We start from the raw sequence: 15,718 nt of genomic DNA on the forward strand, positions 1-15,718 counted from the left end.
AGGAAAAAGAAATTTATACTAAATTACATTGTTAAATCAAACTAAGCCAAAGTGTTAAATCTTAAAAATAGAAAATATAGTGCTACACTACAGTGAAGACATTTCATTACAATTCAGAAAGAAAAGGATTGAGTCATTTATGAGCTGTATGAGAAGGGGGCATTGAAAGATGCATGAAAGTTAAATTCAGAAATACCTGTCAATTCCCTGTATATGGTATTGCAACAGATAAATAACAGTCATGTCATTGATTGCATCTGCTTAAATAAATGGTGTTGGCTTGCTAAAAAAAAAAATATATATACAGTGTTACCCTTACATCAGTAGGTAGCATTTTATCTACATAATCTAGGTCTATTGTTGCCATGGACTGCATTTGGTTCTTTAGATCTTTTGTTTTTTTGTTTTTGTTGTTGTTTTACATTAATCTAGCATTTTAAAGGTATGGAAACATTTATTGTTCTATTTAATGATTCCTTTTGGTTAAGAAGGTTTCGGTCTTGCTGTTAGTTACTTTTTAAATGTCATGAAATACTTTCTAGATGTTCCTTGATGTTCATGAAGGTAACATGTAAATTTCTCGCACTGACTATCAGACTACTTTTAATTATATACTGCCTTGATAAATGCAACTATTATGAATTCTGAAGCCTTGGCCTGAAGCTCTTGAAAATCATTCGCTTAATCTTGTCATATTTCATACATTAGCCTTATTGCGTGACATCTTTACCTTGGCTACTTCATATCAATCTCCTATCCCAGACCTTAATAGGTGAATGTCACAGTCACTAAGTTGGGTGTCAGGGGCACTATGGCCCTCAGCTTTCTTGTAGTCTCCACATCATACAAATGCTGCTGCTATGATAAACAGAATGAGCACTCAGTGATTTTTTCCAATGTCAAATGGCTATAGGAGAGCAAGCTGCAGTCTTTCTTCATAAACCAGTATAATATTTGCAAGATGACTAACAGTAAAGTCAGGGATGCAATCCTGTGCCCAGAGGACATAGTCATCTGCAAAAGTAACAAGCTTTTCTTGACAGTCAATGACTCTTGGTTAAGAAACATTTCATTAATATCTCTGTGGAGGTGAGGGAGAGAATACAGGAAGACAGAAATCCAGGCAGAATTAAAGGTGCCACAAGAGAGGCTGTCACCTGGTTCAGAGAAAATATTCTGCCATATTAATGGCTTTTCCTCAACTGCCTTTCCAATATATATACACAAGCATGGGACTCACTATGCCAGCCCCTGGGAAATGTACTCCAGGACTCCCTTTCGCCACCTATCTCCACTCACTACCAGACTAGCCTATAGTCTATAGCTCCTCTGAAATGTTGATGAATAATATTTTTTTCTTTCTATTACACTATTCTGCCTAGTCCCCACTCCACAGTGCCAGAGGCTAAATCTGTGGCCTATACTATACTGTGTTGATGAACAAACATGATAGGCAACAGGCTGACTGGGAAATGGTAGTGGTCCACCCTGCTTATTTAACTTACTCAATTGTCACTCAATACCAGGCAGAGTGTAATGTCAGCACTTGGTATTTTAAGTGCCAGCCCATAAGTAGCCCTTTTTCCTCCCTATTTAATTATGTGAAAAATGGTAGGCGTTTACTGCATTACAGACAGTTTGCTTCTATGAGAAGTCTAGGATTGGTTGCTACTGTATTTGGAGAGCAGCTCAACTTTGTGGGGTGAAACGTCCGCCTTCTCATCAGCTGATTGAAAGTTCTAGGATTATGTTTAAATGGTCTGCTGTCAGAAGGAAACCTTCCCTTTTTATTCTAAACAAGGAGCCACATACAAAAATACCCTGACACACAGTCATTCTTACTAAAGTCAGTTGGAATTTTGGACAAGTGTTAAGTATAAATTATAACTTTGTTAGCTCATAGAGCTTCCTCAAGATAAAGTAAATCTAATAAAAATTAAAAGGAACTTATTAAGTGGCTGCTTTCTTGCATTTGGTATAACTAGGTGGGGAAAATAATATAATTGTAGTTTGTGCAGCCAATGCCCTTTTTTTTGTTGTGGACTAGAGAGCAATTCATAAAGCAAATATGAGGAAGTAAACAGTGTGTCTCTTACCATTGTATCGAAAACTCTTTAATTGATACTTTATGTAGGCGTTTTCTGCCACAGAGTTGGGAAGATCTTTGACTCTCACTGACAGTGGAAAAGCAAGCTCCAAACCACCACTGGAGGTCACCAGGGCATATTATTTATTCACAAAACTGCACAGTCACCTTCTAGAAAACGGATTGTAGGGGAGCTCACAAGGCTTACAATGTACAAATGACAGATCTTGGCATTGGTAGGGAAGGAGATGATGGCTTTAAGGGAACTTGTAAATGTTGTTGTGATTATTTATTAACCAAGACATATGAGTAAAAATGTTGGCAAAAGAAGCAGAAACTGTTATTCTACACACCAACATGGCCCTAAGTGTGCTTTCTCACCACCTGATTTTTCCAACATGAGATACAGTGCTGTCTTTGACTTTTAGGCTTGATTCCCCAACTTGAACTAATCAAATGCAATCTTGAAGGAATACACTTTAGAATCATACAATGCTGGTGCTAAAAGGGGATTATAAGAATTATCTAGTACAGAGGTCTTTGATCTGAGATCTTTATTTCAAGAGGTCAGTGAGCACCCTCTAGAATTATATACAAAATTTTGTGTGTATATATTTTTTTTCTAGGGAGAATATCTATAACTTTTAGCAAATTTATAATAAATAAAATCTTCTCTGACCGAAAAGAGTCTAAGAACCACCAATTCTAGTCCATCTTCCACCCCCACCTCCCATTTTTTTTTTTTTTTACCAATGAAGGACATGACTCCCAGAGATAGAAAATAATTTGCCCAAGACCACACATGTAGCTAATGGCAGATGCAAGAGTTGAAATGTTTTCTGATTCTGGATTTGAAACCAACTCTTTCCACTATACCAGAATTGTTTTAACAAGTACAGGGCCACGATAAGATATCAAGAGATTTTAGACAGCAATGATTTGTGCCATGAATGTAACCTAGATTACCTTTGACATCCTTTTCATCACTGAAATTCTGTGTTTCCATCCACTTTAATAGAGAACAGCATTGACACGGATGATCCCAAACTAATTTATATTTAGAAATTATTTCCATTTCATGATTAGTATTTCCCACTCCTCGTTGATCTCCCTTACTAATTATGCTTGGTTAGGGCTTAGAGTATAATGAGTTTGCATTCCATGAGCCTTTACCAGCTGATGGCGGGGTAGAAGGGCATCCCCACCAGGACCAGTTACATAATCTGCAGGGCCCGGTATTAAATGAAAATACAAAGCTTCTTGTTAAAATGTTACCAAGGATTTCAAGACAGTGACACCAGACCATTAAATCAAATGTGGGGCCCTTCTAAGCGTAGGCCCCTGTGAAACTTCAGAGGTCACATATCTGTGAAAATGGCCCTGGTCCCTATTAAAGCTAGTCTGTGATTTAATATTGGTCACAGATTATCCACAAAGTTAGAGAGTTGTATATTCCTAATCATAAGGACTTTTTGGATTATCTATGCATGTGTTCTCTCTCACACACACACACATGCACATGTACAGATAAATCAGTTTAACTAAAAATATCCTCTTTTCCCTTCACCTAATGCCAAAAATCAAAACTAACTTGCATTAATTTTTCATCTTGGATCTACTGTGCTGACATTGTTTAAGCATACATTTTAATTATCAGTTTTCATAACCAAATGATAAAAGAAGGAATTTTCCAGGGGCATCTAAAGAGTCAGGTAGAAGCAGGTACTCGAAAGCAATGGCAGAAGACCAGCTAGGGATATTTTAAGCTGCCAGGAAGGGGGAAAGAAGCTTCGGGGTATGCAGTGTAATGAACCAATAGTCTCAGTTTTCGAACATCATGAGGACAAAAATAATTTTAAATTCAAAAATCAGAAATCTGGGGTTCCAACACGTGAGCAGGTTTACCAACTGAGACAATGGATGGGATTTGGTATACTTGAGCTACACATGTTTCAGTAGGGCAGAAGCACCCATGCTACCGCATTCTGCACTTCCCATTTTAGTGGCATACCAGGTTTCCAAGTTTAATGCACAACATTTGTGCATTTGGCTTCATCAGAGTTGAAGCCAAATGTTGGGCGATGTCCCATTGGTTAGCTCTATGCAGAAACCAAAATATAATATGCACAGCGTGGAATTTACACTGGCAGTGCTTGCAACACTCTAAGCAAACTCAGATTTCTCGCCAAATTAATGGCCAGTTAGGGCAGTAGAAAATATAAATTGGGCAAATTGATTTTTATTAGTCTTATTTGTAGCCAGTTGTTACATAAGTGACCCAGTACCCCAAAGTCAGCTTCCTAAGTGTGTTTTGCACTCTGTAGAGAAAAGAAACCAGCCTTCCCTGCATTTCTTCCACAAAGGTAAAGAAAGAAATTATGTCACGATAGCTTAACCCTTCACAGAGCGTATTTCTTCAGTTTTACAACACAGCCTGCAATCCAAAAGCCATTACTAAAGCTTAAAGTCTATAAACATATGGTACATACCTCATGACAGTTCTCATTCATGTATTTATCCAATATGCACTGACTGATCACTTTTGGTTGCCCAATGCAATGCTTGGTGCTATGCTGTACTGTGCTAGGTGAAAGGCATTTGCAGTCAAATTTCAAACCAAATCAGAATTCAATACCAAATGTAACATCCACAGAATTATTAACCAGAGTAAAAATAAAAACTATATATTTAATTTTTTTCTAATGTGTCATTAACTCTTTGTTTGCAGTATCTGTGGGATATGAATATGAAACTTGCCCTGACTTTATTCTCTGGGAGAAAAGGACAGTCATTTTACAAGGTTTTGAGATGGATGCTTCTAACCTAGGAGGCTGGTCATTGAATAAGCATCATATTTTGAATCCTCAAAGTGGTAAGCAGCTTTTAAAATATTCATTAATACTGTTTTCCTAATGCTATACACATACCTATATACATACATGTGTAAAACATATTCATTGTAGAAAATTTGGAAAATTATAAGGAAAAAATTACTTTAAGTACACCACGTGGAGATGACCATGTTAGTATATTTGCTTTCAAATACAATAATCTGATTTCTAATTAGTGCTAGTACAGTGAGAGCTCTTCATCACAGTTATATGAAACTGGGTTTTCCACCTATCCTAGGTGATTAACCAGTTTATCTGACATTGTAACCAACTTTTTAAAAGTGCAATAATAATTGACATATTAAATATTATATAAATATAATCTAAGACACCATCAATTATAAGTACTCCATTATTTTATGGAAAATGCTTCCAATTAAACTGTGATATGCATTGATTATAAGATATATACTTATTTCAGGGATGTTAAAATGTGAAGCAAAATGTGCATCTTAGAATTAATGAATCATCTATGTAATAGAGGGCTTTAGTGAATTCTGTCCCATTTTAAGCATAGTGACCATGTAATGTGGCATTAACCCCGTTTAAAAGATCAAGAATCTAAAGCTTGATGGTCACACGACCTTCCCCAATATTGCACAGTAAGCGGCTAGAGCCCTGTGCTCTTTCTCCTACATACTAGTTGTTTGCCCACACAAATGTCAGTATATCCAATAAGAAGATAGGAATAAAGGGACAGTAATGGGTTAAAGAAAAGAAGAGGTAGAAAAGACAGGAGAAGAAAGTGAAAGTCTGGGGAAAGAGTGCAGTCCTGGACTTCACTTACTTGTTAAGTCTTCCAAGTCCTGGATTTAGGAAAACAGGAAAAAAAAAGCAATGAGAACAAGACTCATCTTAGGTCTTTGCCTTCTTTGAACTACATTTCCTGCTGTCACTTTCTCCTAGTTTGTAATAAAAATGTTAAATAAATCAGGAGAAGGGACCTCAGGTGGCCCTTGAGCCCATGTGTCTCTCAAACAAATTGATTTTGCTACCCTGGTCATAAATGCTTCATCCCAGCTGCTCCACCACCTTTTGCATCCTACTGGGAAACCAGTCATTGGTGTTTTCATCCAGCTTTCATTTGAACATCTGTTGGTAAGTTTTCACTGAAAATCACAGTCCTTTTCATCTAAAGAGGCAGAATTTGGGCAGCATTCAGCAGAATATGTACCTTGGGTTATTTGTCCAGGATTGGGGATGCAAATGGATTGAGATAGGTACATTCCTTCATTCAGCCATCCTTGTATCCATCTTACCTTTGTGGAACAGCTGGCTAATTCCACAAATAATTCATCCAATTATTTTGTAAGGCCAGGAACTGACCAAGGCTAAGCGATCCATTTTATAATTACAGTTACAATCTTACTTCCTGAGCACCATTGTTGGATCAGCTGAGCCAAACAGCCACATAGGCAGGGAAATTTTGATTGGCAAAGCTAACCATGTTTGCTTCAGCCATGGAATGAGACCACCTACCGTAGTCCTAGTGTAGGATCCTGAAGGTGAATGAGTCCATTGCAGTATGCCCCCACTGTACTTCCTTTCTCCCTCTCAAGGAGGATTCGAAATTCCATTTCAAGTTGTTTACTTTTTAAGAGCAAAGATTCAGGCACAGATATAAAATGTCAACTTTTTTCTGTTGTCAAAAGGAGAATCACAGTTTTTAAAGTACCAAAACGAAAGGGCAGATGCCACTTACTAAATTATTAGGTTTTTTGTTTTGATTTGAAAGAGTTTGACATTTTAAGCAGCCATTTCTTTTCCACTCACTTTTATTGGCTTGTATGGATTGTCTCTTTCAAATGCCTGTCATTGACATTAAACACAAAGTGGGAAATGACCTCAATGGAGCCAGCCCCCAGCTGTGTGCTTCCCAGTCCTGTATCCTCTTACTACTTGCTTCACACAAGTTTAAAAATTCAGTATAGAGGAGAGCAATTCAGAAAGTCATCTGTTTCTCCCCCTACTTGCACAAATGTGTTTTCTACACCCCTTATTCACCAATAATTAGTTTTTAGGTAACAGGTGCCAAGTTATTACTGAGGATTTTTTAACAGCTTTACTGAAGTATAATTTATACACCACAAACTTCACACAGTAAGTGTGCACATCATTGATTTTTGGTAAATTGTAGAGTTGTGCAACCATCACAACAGTTTTAGAATATTTTTATCACCCCCAAAATGAATGCTTGTGCTTACTCCAGCCCCACTAAATCTGCTTTCTGTCTCTTTCTGAAAATTATATTCTGAGAAAGAAACTTTTCTTTTGTTAGTTATTTGTTTGTTTGTTTTTTAAGGAAAATTTGTTCATTTTATCATCTCATCTGCAGGCACATTGTATTTCTAACCAAGAACTGATCACACTTGCCAGGATCAGATCTGAAGCCAGCTCTGCCATTGCCTTTCAGCCTGACCTGGGACATGAACAACCTCTCTTGGGATGTTTTCAAAGTTTAAATCCCACCAACAAAGGCAGTTTTAGAAGCAGGAATGAAAGTGTGAGGGTGCAGCTTTGGGAAGACCAATTTAGAAAGCAATGCTCTTTTCCCCTCAGGTCACAGTCTTTTCTGACTGATTAAGGCAAGAGCAATGTCTCTCCAAATTGCCCCACTCCTCTTCTATCTTGAAAAAGCCTAACTTTTTAGGCACCCCGCGTTTTGATTTGAGACAGATAGCAGATTAGAAACAAGAATCTATCTTCCCCCAGTTTCCTCTCACTGGTTAAAAAGAAACCTGTAATTAAATTGGATATTTGCTGCCATTCAGTTCTTTAATTTTTCTTTGGCTCCAGAATCATTATGCAGTGTGTAGTTTCTAGTAGGCAGTGTTTTCAGACCATTTGTCAGTTCATTTGCAGCAATTATATTTACCTGACAATTAACCATTGGTTGTGGAGAATTGTTTCCATATATTATGCCTGATATATGTGGATGGTTCCTACTTTCACTGAGATAAAGAAATTCCAAGAACTTGTATTTTTCAATATTATTCCTTAAAAATACATCTTTTTAGTGATTATGGAGAGTGCATATTCATTCCTTTTAGGATAAATCAGTTCTTTAAAATTATGTGAAATAAAAATGTGTACATGAATCATCTATTACAAAGCTAAGATATTCGTTATAGTTTATCTTTATATGAAACATATCCCCTAGTGTTTCTTGCCAGTTGAGTGTTAAAAATTATTAGAAAGAACAATCCAGAGTACTAATTGGGCATCATCATCTGTCTGAAATGGATGAAGAATTTCCTTTAACTTGGCCTCTAAGATAGGGCAGTGGTATGTCAATAAGTAGTTTTACTGGGAGTGGAAATAAATTTCCATTGATCACACTGGCATACTCCCAGTTTGTGTTTATATCCTCTCAGTCAAGACCTAAGAGGAATATGTATTACGTCCCTGTTTTTCTCTAGTCTGAAAAATGGTTTCTTCTTTGAAATCAGCATAAAGCACCACCCACTCACTGGCTTCCAAGGGAATTTTTATTTCAACTTTATTTATAAGCTTCAAAAGAAGTTCTGAACAAAATAGCAGGAGGATATGAGTAGTGTGTTTAAAAGTATGCTTAACTTATTACACAACGGACTGCTGTTTGGGCAGAGAAAAGGGAAACTTAGGGGAGAAAATGAGCAGTAGTCCCTATCCATTGGGTTTTTTGTTGTTGTTGACTGCAAACAAGACAGCCAGTCCTAAGCAGAAAGTTGGCCTTCAGGTTAAGAATGTGTGTTGTCCTAGGATCATTTGATTCTGGTTTCAAAATGAGCGTGTGTGGCAGAATAAACTGGAAGGGATGCAGCAGTTATTGATCAAGATTTCCAGGAACATAAACAAAATATTTTCAAAGCAATCTTTTGCAGAAGAATTGGTATTAAATCATTGTTGCTAGATGGTATGCCCTGGTTCTATGTAATGGAAGGTTAAACAGATTCTTGAAACAACAAAAACACCCTTCAAAATGATCTATTTTTCCAGGGCAATACAAAGGGGTTTGCCCTTTTTTTGTTATGATTGCTTCAGCTTTAAACATGAATGGTAATTTCACTGGCACTTTAGTACCTTGCATGAAAACAAGACGTCAATTGTTGAGATGTAATCAGACAGTACATTGCCTTATGTTTTATTTCCTTTAATCATTCTTCTTCTATGATGGAGTGCTGGGCTTTCTAATGGAAAAGGGGAGTTTTAGAATTGCAAGCTTAGAAGAATGGTTTAGAATAGTCATCTTTAGTTTTTAAATTGCCAGGAGGCTGGTAATAACATGTCATTTTGAAGGTAATTGTTAACTATACCCTTACGTTGATATTTTTAAAAATGGAGATCTACCTGTGAAAATTGATGTTAATAACAAATCTGGTATTTCCAAGCCAATAATTGGGAATATTTTTCAATGATATACCCTATAATGCATTGCTGAAATACTGATATGCTGTTTTCTCATTTATTAGAGAACATATTATAATCTCATGTGTAGGATATTCAGTTAGTGGTTATCGGGAGATTTCTTTTCAATGATGTTGTGCAACTGTCATTCCAATTCTCATTCATTTCCTCCCAATTAATTTAAATTACAGTATCAATCACATTGCAATTAAGTGGTTTTGGGAACTATGATTCAGTCCTATTAATCTTACTTAATTAAATATTCTAAATCTTAAGGAATTTTTTACTGCCTAATAAAGTTATTAATATAATTAATAAGAAAATGATCTTCAAGATATATCAGTTATGCAATAAAAGACCAATTTGTTGGGGCATAAACTCCTAACTGCTCCTGCAAATCATATTTTGAAAACATAGTCAGAATCACCTTGGATGAGAAGTAAAAATACTTAGTTTTGAAATCCAAAGGTTATATGATGTAAATGATTTCTGTTTTCTGAAAGGCCCCTTCCAAGTACATATTTGGTGCTATGGTGCTGTGTATGCTTTACTCCCTTCTTTTATTTGTTTGTTTCAGATGTACAAAACAACATAATGATTAGACATTTACACCCCTCACAAAGTGATAACCCCCCAAGTCTACTACCCCTCCGACATCATACATATGTGCAGCTATTACAATACCATTGACTATATTCCCTATGCTGTACTTTACTTCTTGTGAATATATACAAATATAATGTATGTATTATATGCATAATATATACAATATATTATGTATATAGAATAATATATTATATATGTAATATATATTATATATATTTATATTTTATTTATATATAAGTATTATAAATATGTATTTATAAATATATTTATAAATATATTATGCATTAACTTATATATATTACATATATATAGTAAACACACATGAGGTCTGACAATTAAGATTGCGAACTTGTTTCAATGATGCTGATATCAGAGTGATTATTCATTATGAATTTGTGTCAACTGGACAAACAGTTAACCAAGTTTACTATTTGGAAATGCTGAAAAGACTGTGTGAAAGTTAGATGACCTGAACTTTTCGCCAACAATTCATGGCTCTTGCATCATGACAATGTACCAGCTCACAGGACACTGCCTCTGAGGGAGTTTTCAGTCAGTAAAAAAACAACTGTATTGGAACACACCCTCCCTACTCACCTGATCTGGCCCCCAACGACTTCTTTCTTTAACTGAAGATAAAGGAAATATTGAAAGGAAAATATTTTGATGACATTCAGAACATCAAGGGTAATACAACGATGGCTCTGATGGTCATTCCAGAAACAGAGTTCTAAAATTGCTTTGAGCAGTGGACTAGGCGCTGGCAGTGGTGCATAGCTTCTAAAGGGGTGTACTTTGAAGGTGACCATAGTGATATTCAGCAATGAGGTATGTAGCACTTTTTCTAGGATGAGTTCGCGAACTTAATTGTCATTCCGTGTGTGTGTGTGTGTGTGTGTGTGTGTGTGTGTGTGTGTGTGTGTGTGTGGTCTGACAATGATTGAGAAGCTATGCACCAATACCAGCAACTAGTCCACACATCTGACACCCTACACAATCCTTACAACATTATTGATTATATTCCCCATGCTGTATTTCACATCCCTGAGACTATGTTGTTACTACCAATTTGTACTTTCTAATCCCCTCACCTTTTCCCTAATCCCCCAACCTCCTTCGCATCTGTCAACCATTAGTTTTTTGTTTTTGTTTTTCTGTATCAATGAGTCTACCTCTGTGTCAATGAATCTACCTCTTTAGATTCCACATACAAGTTTGTTAACACAGTATTTGTCTTTCTCAGTCTGACTTATTGCACTTAACATAATATCCTCTAGGTCCATCCGTGTTGCAAATAGTAAGATTTCATTCTTTTTTATGGCAGAGTAATACTCCACTGCATAAATGTACCACAATTTTATCCAATCATCTATTGATGGGCATTTCAGTTGTTTCCATATCTTGCCTATTGTGAATAGTGCTGCAGTAGAGGAGTGCATATATTTTTTTTCGAATTAGTGTCTTGGATTTCTTTGAATAAATACCCAGGAGTGGCATTGCTGGGTCATAAGGTACTTGTATTTTTAATTTTTTGAGATACCTACATACTGATTTCCATACTGGCTGCACCAATCTGTAATCCCACCAACACAAGGGTTCCCTTTTCTCCACATCCTCACCAACACTTGTTGTTTGTTGATTTATTAATGATAGCCATTCTGACTGGGGTGAGGTGGTATCTCATTGGGTTTTTATCTACATTTCTCTGATGATTAGTGATATTGAGCATCTTTTCATATGTCTATTAGCCATCAGTATTCTCTTCAGATCATATAAATCTTTCACCTTTTACCCTCTTATTTATTGTTGCCAACATTGTTCCTATTTCAGAGTGATCAATAGTTTCCATTGTAGGACTGTGGCACCAAAAATTGGAAGAAAACTGAGGATGACATTTTAGGAAATGTTTAGGGACAGCAACAGGCAATCTGAGGAGATAGATAGCAGGGGTCATGGGAGAAGAAAGTAAGACTGTATGGGATAACTGCATTCATTCATTTGTTGTCAGCTACTTCAGTCTGGCACATTGGCGTGCCCCTCACAGCATGGATACTTTGTTTGCCCTGGCTCATTCTGGGCAGACTTGAGCTATTTGTTTAGCACAGCAGTCCCTGTTCCTTGGATTACCTGCCCAGGCTCAGCAGGTTTGCAAAATCACTGGGATTTGGACAAGGAAACTACAAGAGACTCAAGATCTCTTTTCAACATTTACTGAGCACTTATAATGACTTGGCCAGAGGAACTGGCACTAAAAGGCAGAAAAGTATAACACAGAGTGTCGACCTTTAGGGAGTTTATGTTCTAATATGGAAGACAGAGAAGTAATGAAAACTGCATCATGCAGTGTGGTAAGGATAATGACAGGGCTAGGGAAAACAAATTGTGCAGATACAGAGGATGGAGTAGCTAATTCTGCCTGGACAGAGCATTAGGGAAGAACTTAGGTGAGCTCTGAAGGATAGGTAAGAGTTCCCCAAGGAGACAAGATGAGAAAGGCATTCAGGAAAGGACAAAAGCAGAGAGCTATGTACTTATGTGAAAATAATTGTAACTAGTTCACTGTAGCTAAAACTCAGGATACAAATGAGAGGGCACTGAGAGGGGAGACTGAAGGAGTAGGCAAGGGTCAAATTACGGAGGACTATGGTAAATGTTTAAATTAAAAAAAAAAAAACTACTACAGTAAAAGACACATTGCCATTAGTCCCCCCTCAGAATTCTACCCTTGCTTCCAACACACTTATCCCAATATTCTTGCCATTTTCTTTTTTAAAATAAATTTTTATTTCAAAATGCTTTAAACAACAGTTGACATACAATATTATATTAGTTTCAGGAATACAACATAGTGATTCGAGATTTATATAATTTCTGGACTGATCCCACAATAACTCCAGTACCCACGTGACATTATACACAGTTCTTACCATATTGTTCACTATATTCCGTGTGCTTTACTTTACATACACAAGACTTTTTTTTTCTTATTCTCTTAACTTTCATTTCTTTTTATTAAATTTACTGGGGTGACAACTGTTAGTAAAATTACATAGATTTCAGGTGTACAATTCTTTATTACATTATCTATAAATCCAATTGTGTGTTCACCACCCAGTCAGATTTCCTTCCATCACGATATATTTGATCCCCCTTACCCTCATCTCCCACCCCCCAACCCATGTACCCTCTGGTAACCACTAAACTATTGTCTCTGTCTATGAGTTTTTGTTCTATGAGTTCCTCATTTGTTTGTCTTGTTCTTTTTTTGTTTTTGATTTGTATACCACATATCAGTGAAATCATATGCTTCTCTGCTTTTTCTGTCTGACTTATTTCACTTAGCATTATAATCTCAAGATCAATCTATGTTGTCACAAATGTTCCTATATAATATTTTCTTACTGCTAAATAGTATTCCATTGTGTATATATACCACAACATCTTTATCCATTCATCTGTTGAAGGACATTTTGGTTGTTTCCATGTCATGGCCACCGTAAACAAAGCTGCAATGAACATTGGAGCACACGTGTCTTTATGTATAAATGTTTTCAGATTTTTGGGGTAGATACCCAGGAGAGGGATTGCTGGGTCATATGGTAATTCTATTCGTAATATTTGAAAAACCTCAACACTGCCTTCCATAACGGCTGCACCAGTCTGCATTTCCACCAACAGTGGATGAGGGTTCCTTTTTCTCCACAGCCTCTCCAACACTTGTTACTATTTGTATTGTTGATGATAGCCATTCTGACTGGTGTGAGGTGATATCTCATTGTGGTTTTCATTTGCATTTCTCTGATGATTAGCGATGTTGAGCATTTTTTCATATGTCTATTTGCCATTTGTATATCCTCTTTGGAGAAATGTCTCTTCAGGTAGTTTGCCCATTTTTCAATTGGGTTGTTTGTTTTTTTGTTATTGAGTTGCATGAGTTCCTTGTATACTTTGGATATTAACCCCTTATCAGAGACACTTTTTGCAAAAATTTTCTCCCGTTCAGTTGGTTGCCTCTTTATTTTGTCAAAGGTATCTTTTGCTGTGCAGAAGCTTTTCAGTTTCACATAGTCCCATTCGTTTATTTTAGCTTTTACGTCCCTTGACTTTGGAGTCAAATTCATAAAATGCTCTTTGAAACCAAGGTCCTTAAGGTTAGTAACTATGTTTTCTTCAATGCAGTTTATTGTGTCGGGTCTTATGCTTAAGTGTTTCATCCATTTTGAATTAATTTTGTCACATGGTGACAGCAGGCCACTTTCATTCTTTTGCATGTGGCTGTCCAATTCTGCCAGCACCACTAATTGAAGAGGCTGTCTTTTCTCCATGTTTTTTTATTCTTTTTCAAATTTATCTGTCCATATTTATGTGGTTTTATTTATGGGTTCTAATTTTATTCCATTGGTCTATGTGTCTGTTTTTCTGCCAATACCATGCTGTATTGATTGTTGTAGCCCTGTAGTACAAGCTAAAGGCAGGGAATGTGATACCTACAGTATTGTCCTTTTTTCTTAGATTGCTTTGGCTATTCGGAGTCTTTTATGGTTCTAAACAAATCTGACGATTTGTTGTTCTATTTATTTAAAAAAATGCCATTGGGATTTTAATGGGGATTGCATTAAATCTGTGTATTGCTTTGGGTAATATGGCCATTTTAACTATGTTGATTCTTCCAATCCATGAGCACGGAATGTCTTTCCATTTCTTTGTGTCTTCTTCAATTTCCTTCAAAAATGTCTTATAGTTTTCAGCATATAGGTCCTTCACATCCTTGGTTAATTTTATTCCTAGGTATTTTATTCTTTTCGCTGCAATTGCAAAAGGAATTGCTTTTTGTACTTCTTTTTCTGAGATTTCACTGTTAGTATATAGGAATGCAACAGACTTTTGTACGTTGATTTTGTAGCCAGCAACTTTACTGTATTCGATGATTGTTTCTAATAGCTTTTTGGTGGAGTCTTTAGGGTTTTCTATATATAGGATCATGTCATCTGCAAAGAGTGATAATTTAACTTCTTCATTCCCCATTTGGATGCCTTTTATTTCTTTCTCTTGCCTGATGGCTCTGGCAAGGAATTCCAACACTACGTTGAAAAGCATGGGTGATAGGGGACAGCCTTGTTGTGTTCCTGAAAGTAGAGCAAAGGGCTTCAGTTTTTCACCATTAATTATGAGATTAGCTGAGGGCTTGTCATATATGGCCTTTATTATGTAAAGGCATTTTCTTTCTATACCTATTGTATTAAGTGTTTTAATCATAAATGGATGTTGTATCTTGTCAAATGATTTTTCTGCATCAATTGATATAATCATATGATTTTTGTCCTTTATTTTGTTTATGTGATGTATCACATTGATGGATTTGCAGATGTTGCACCATCCTTGTGCCTCGGGGATGAACCCCACTTGGTCGTGGTGAATAATCTTTTTAATGCATTGTTGTATTCGATCTGCTAGAATTTTGTTCAGGATTTTTGCATCTGTATTCATCAGAGATAGTGGTCTGTAGTTTTCTTTTATTGTGTTGTCCTTACCAGGTTTTGGTATCAGGGTAATGTTGACCTCAAAAAATGAGTTAGGGAGTACTATATCTTCATTTGGTTCTTTTTTAAAATTTCAATCTCTTTTGTTAAATGGTCATGTTATTCTTTGATTGTGTTTCTGAGTTTATTAAACTGCCTTCCTGTGTTTTCTTGCATCTCATTGAGTTTTTTCAGACTGCAATCTTGAATTCTCTGTCATTTACGTCACA

General features: G+C 36.3%; 1 protein-coding gene across 5 annotated transcripts in view; it reads left to right on the forward strand.

The window, feature by feature from the left end:
• Positions 1-15,718, forward strand: part of TENM1 (teneurin transmembrane protein 1) — a 1,334,622-nt gene that overhangs the window by 1,150,525 nt on the left and 168,379 nt on the right. For all 5 annotated transcript variants that reach the window (XM_081042768.1, XM_081042771.1, XM_081042770.1 and 2 more), the window contains one exon: positions 4,815-4,958. In XM_081042768.1, coding sequence (XP_080898894.1) covers positions 4,815-4,958 — 144 coding nt within the window. The remainder of the gene's footprint in view (positions 1-4,814; positions 4,959-15,718) is intronic.

The sequence above is a fragment of the Rhinolophus hipposideros genome, assembly GCF_964194185.1.
Source record: "Rhinolophus hipposideros genome assembly, chromosome: X".
Classification (NCBI taxonomy): Eukaryota; Metazoa; Chordata; class Mammalia; order Chiroptera; family Rhinolophidae; genus Rhinolophus; species Rhinolophus hipposideros.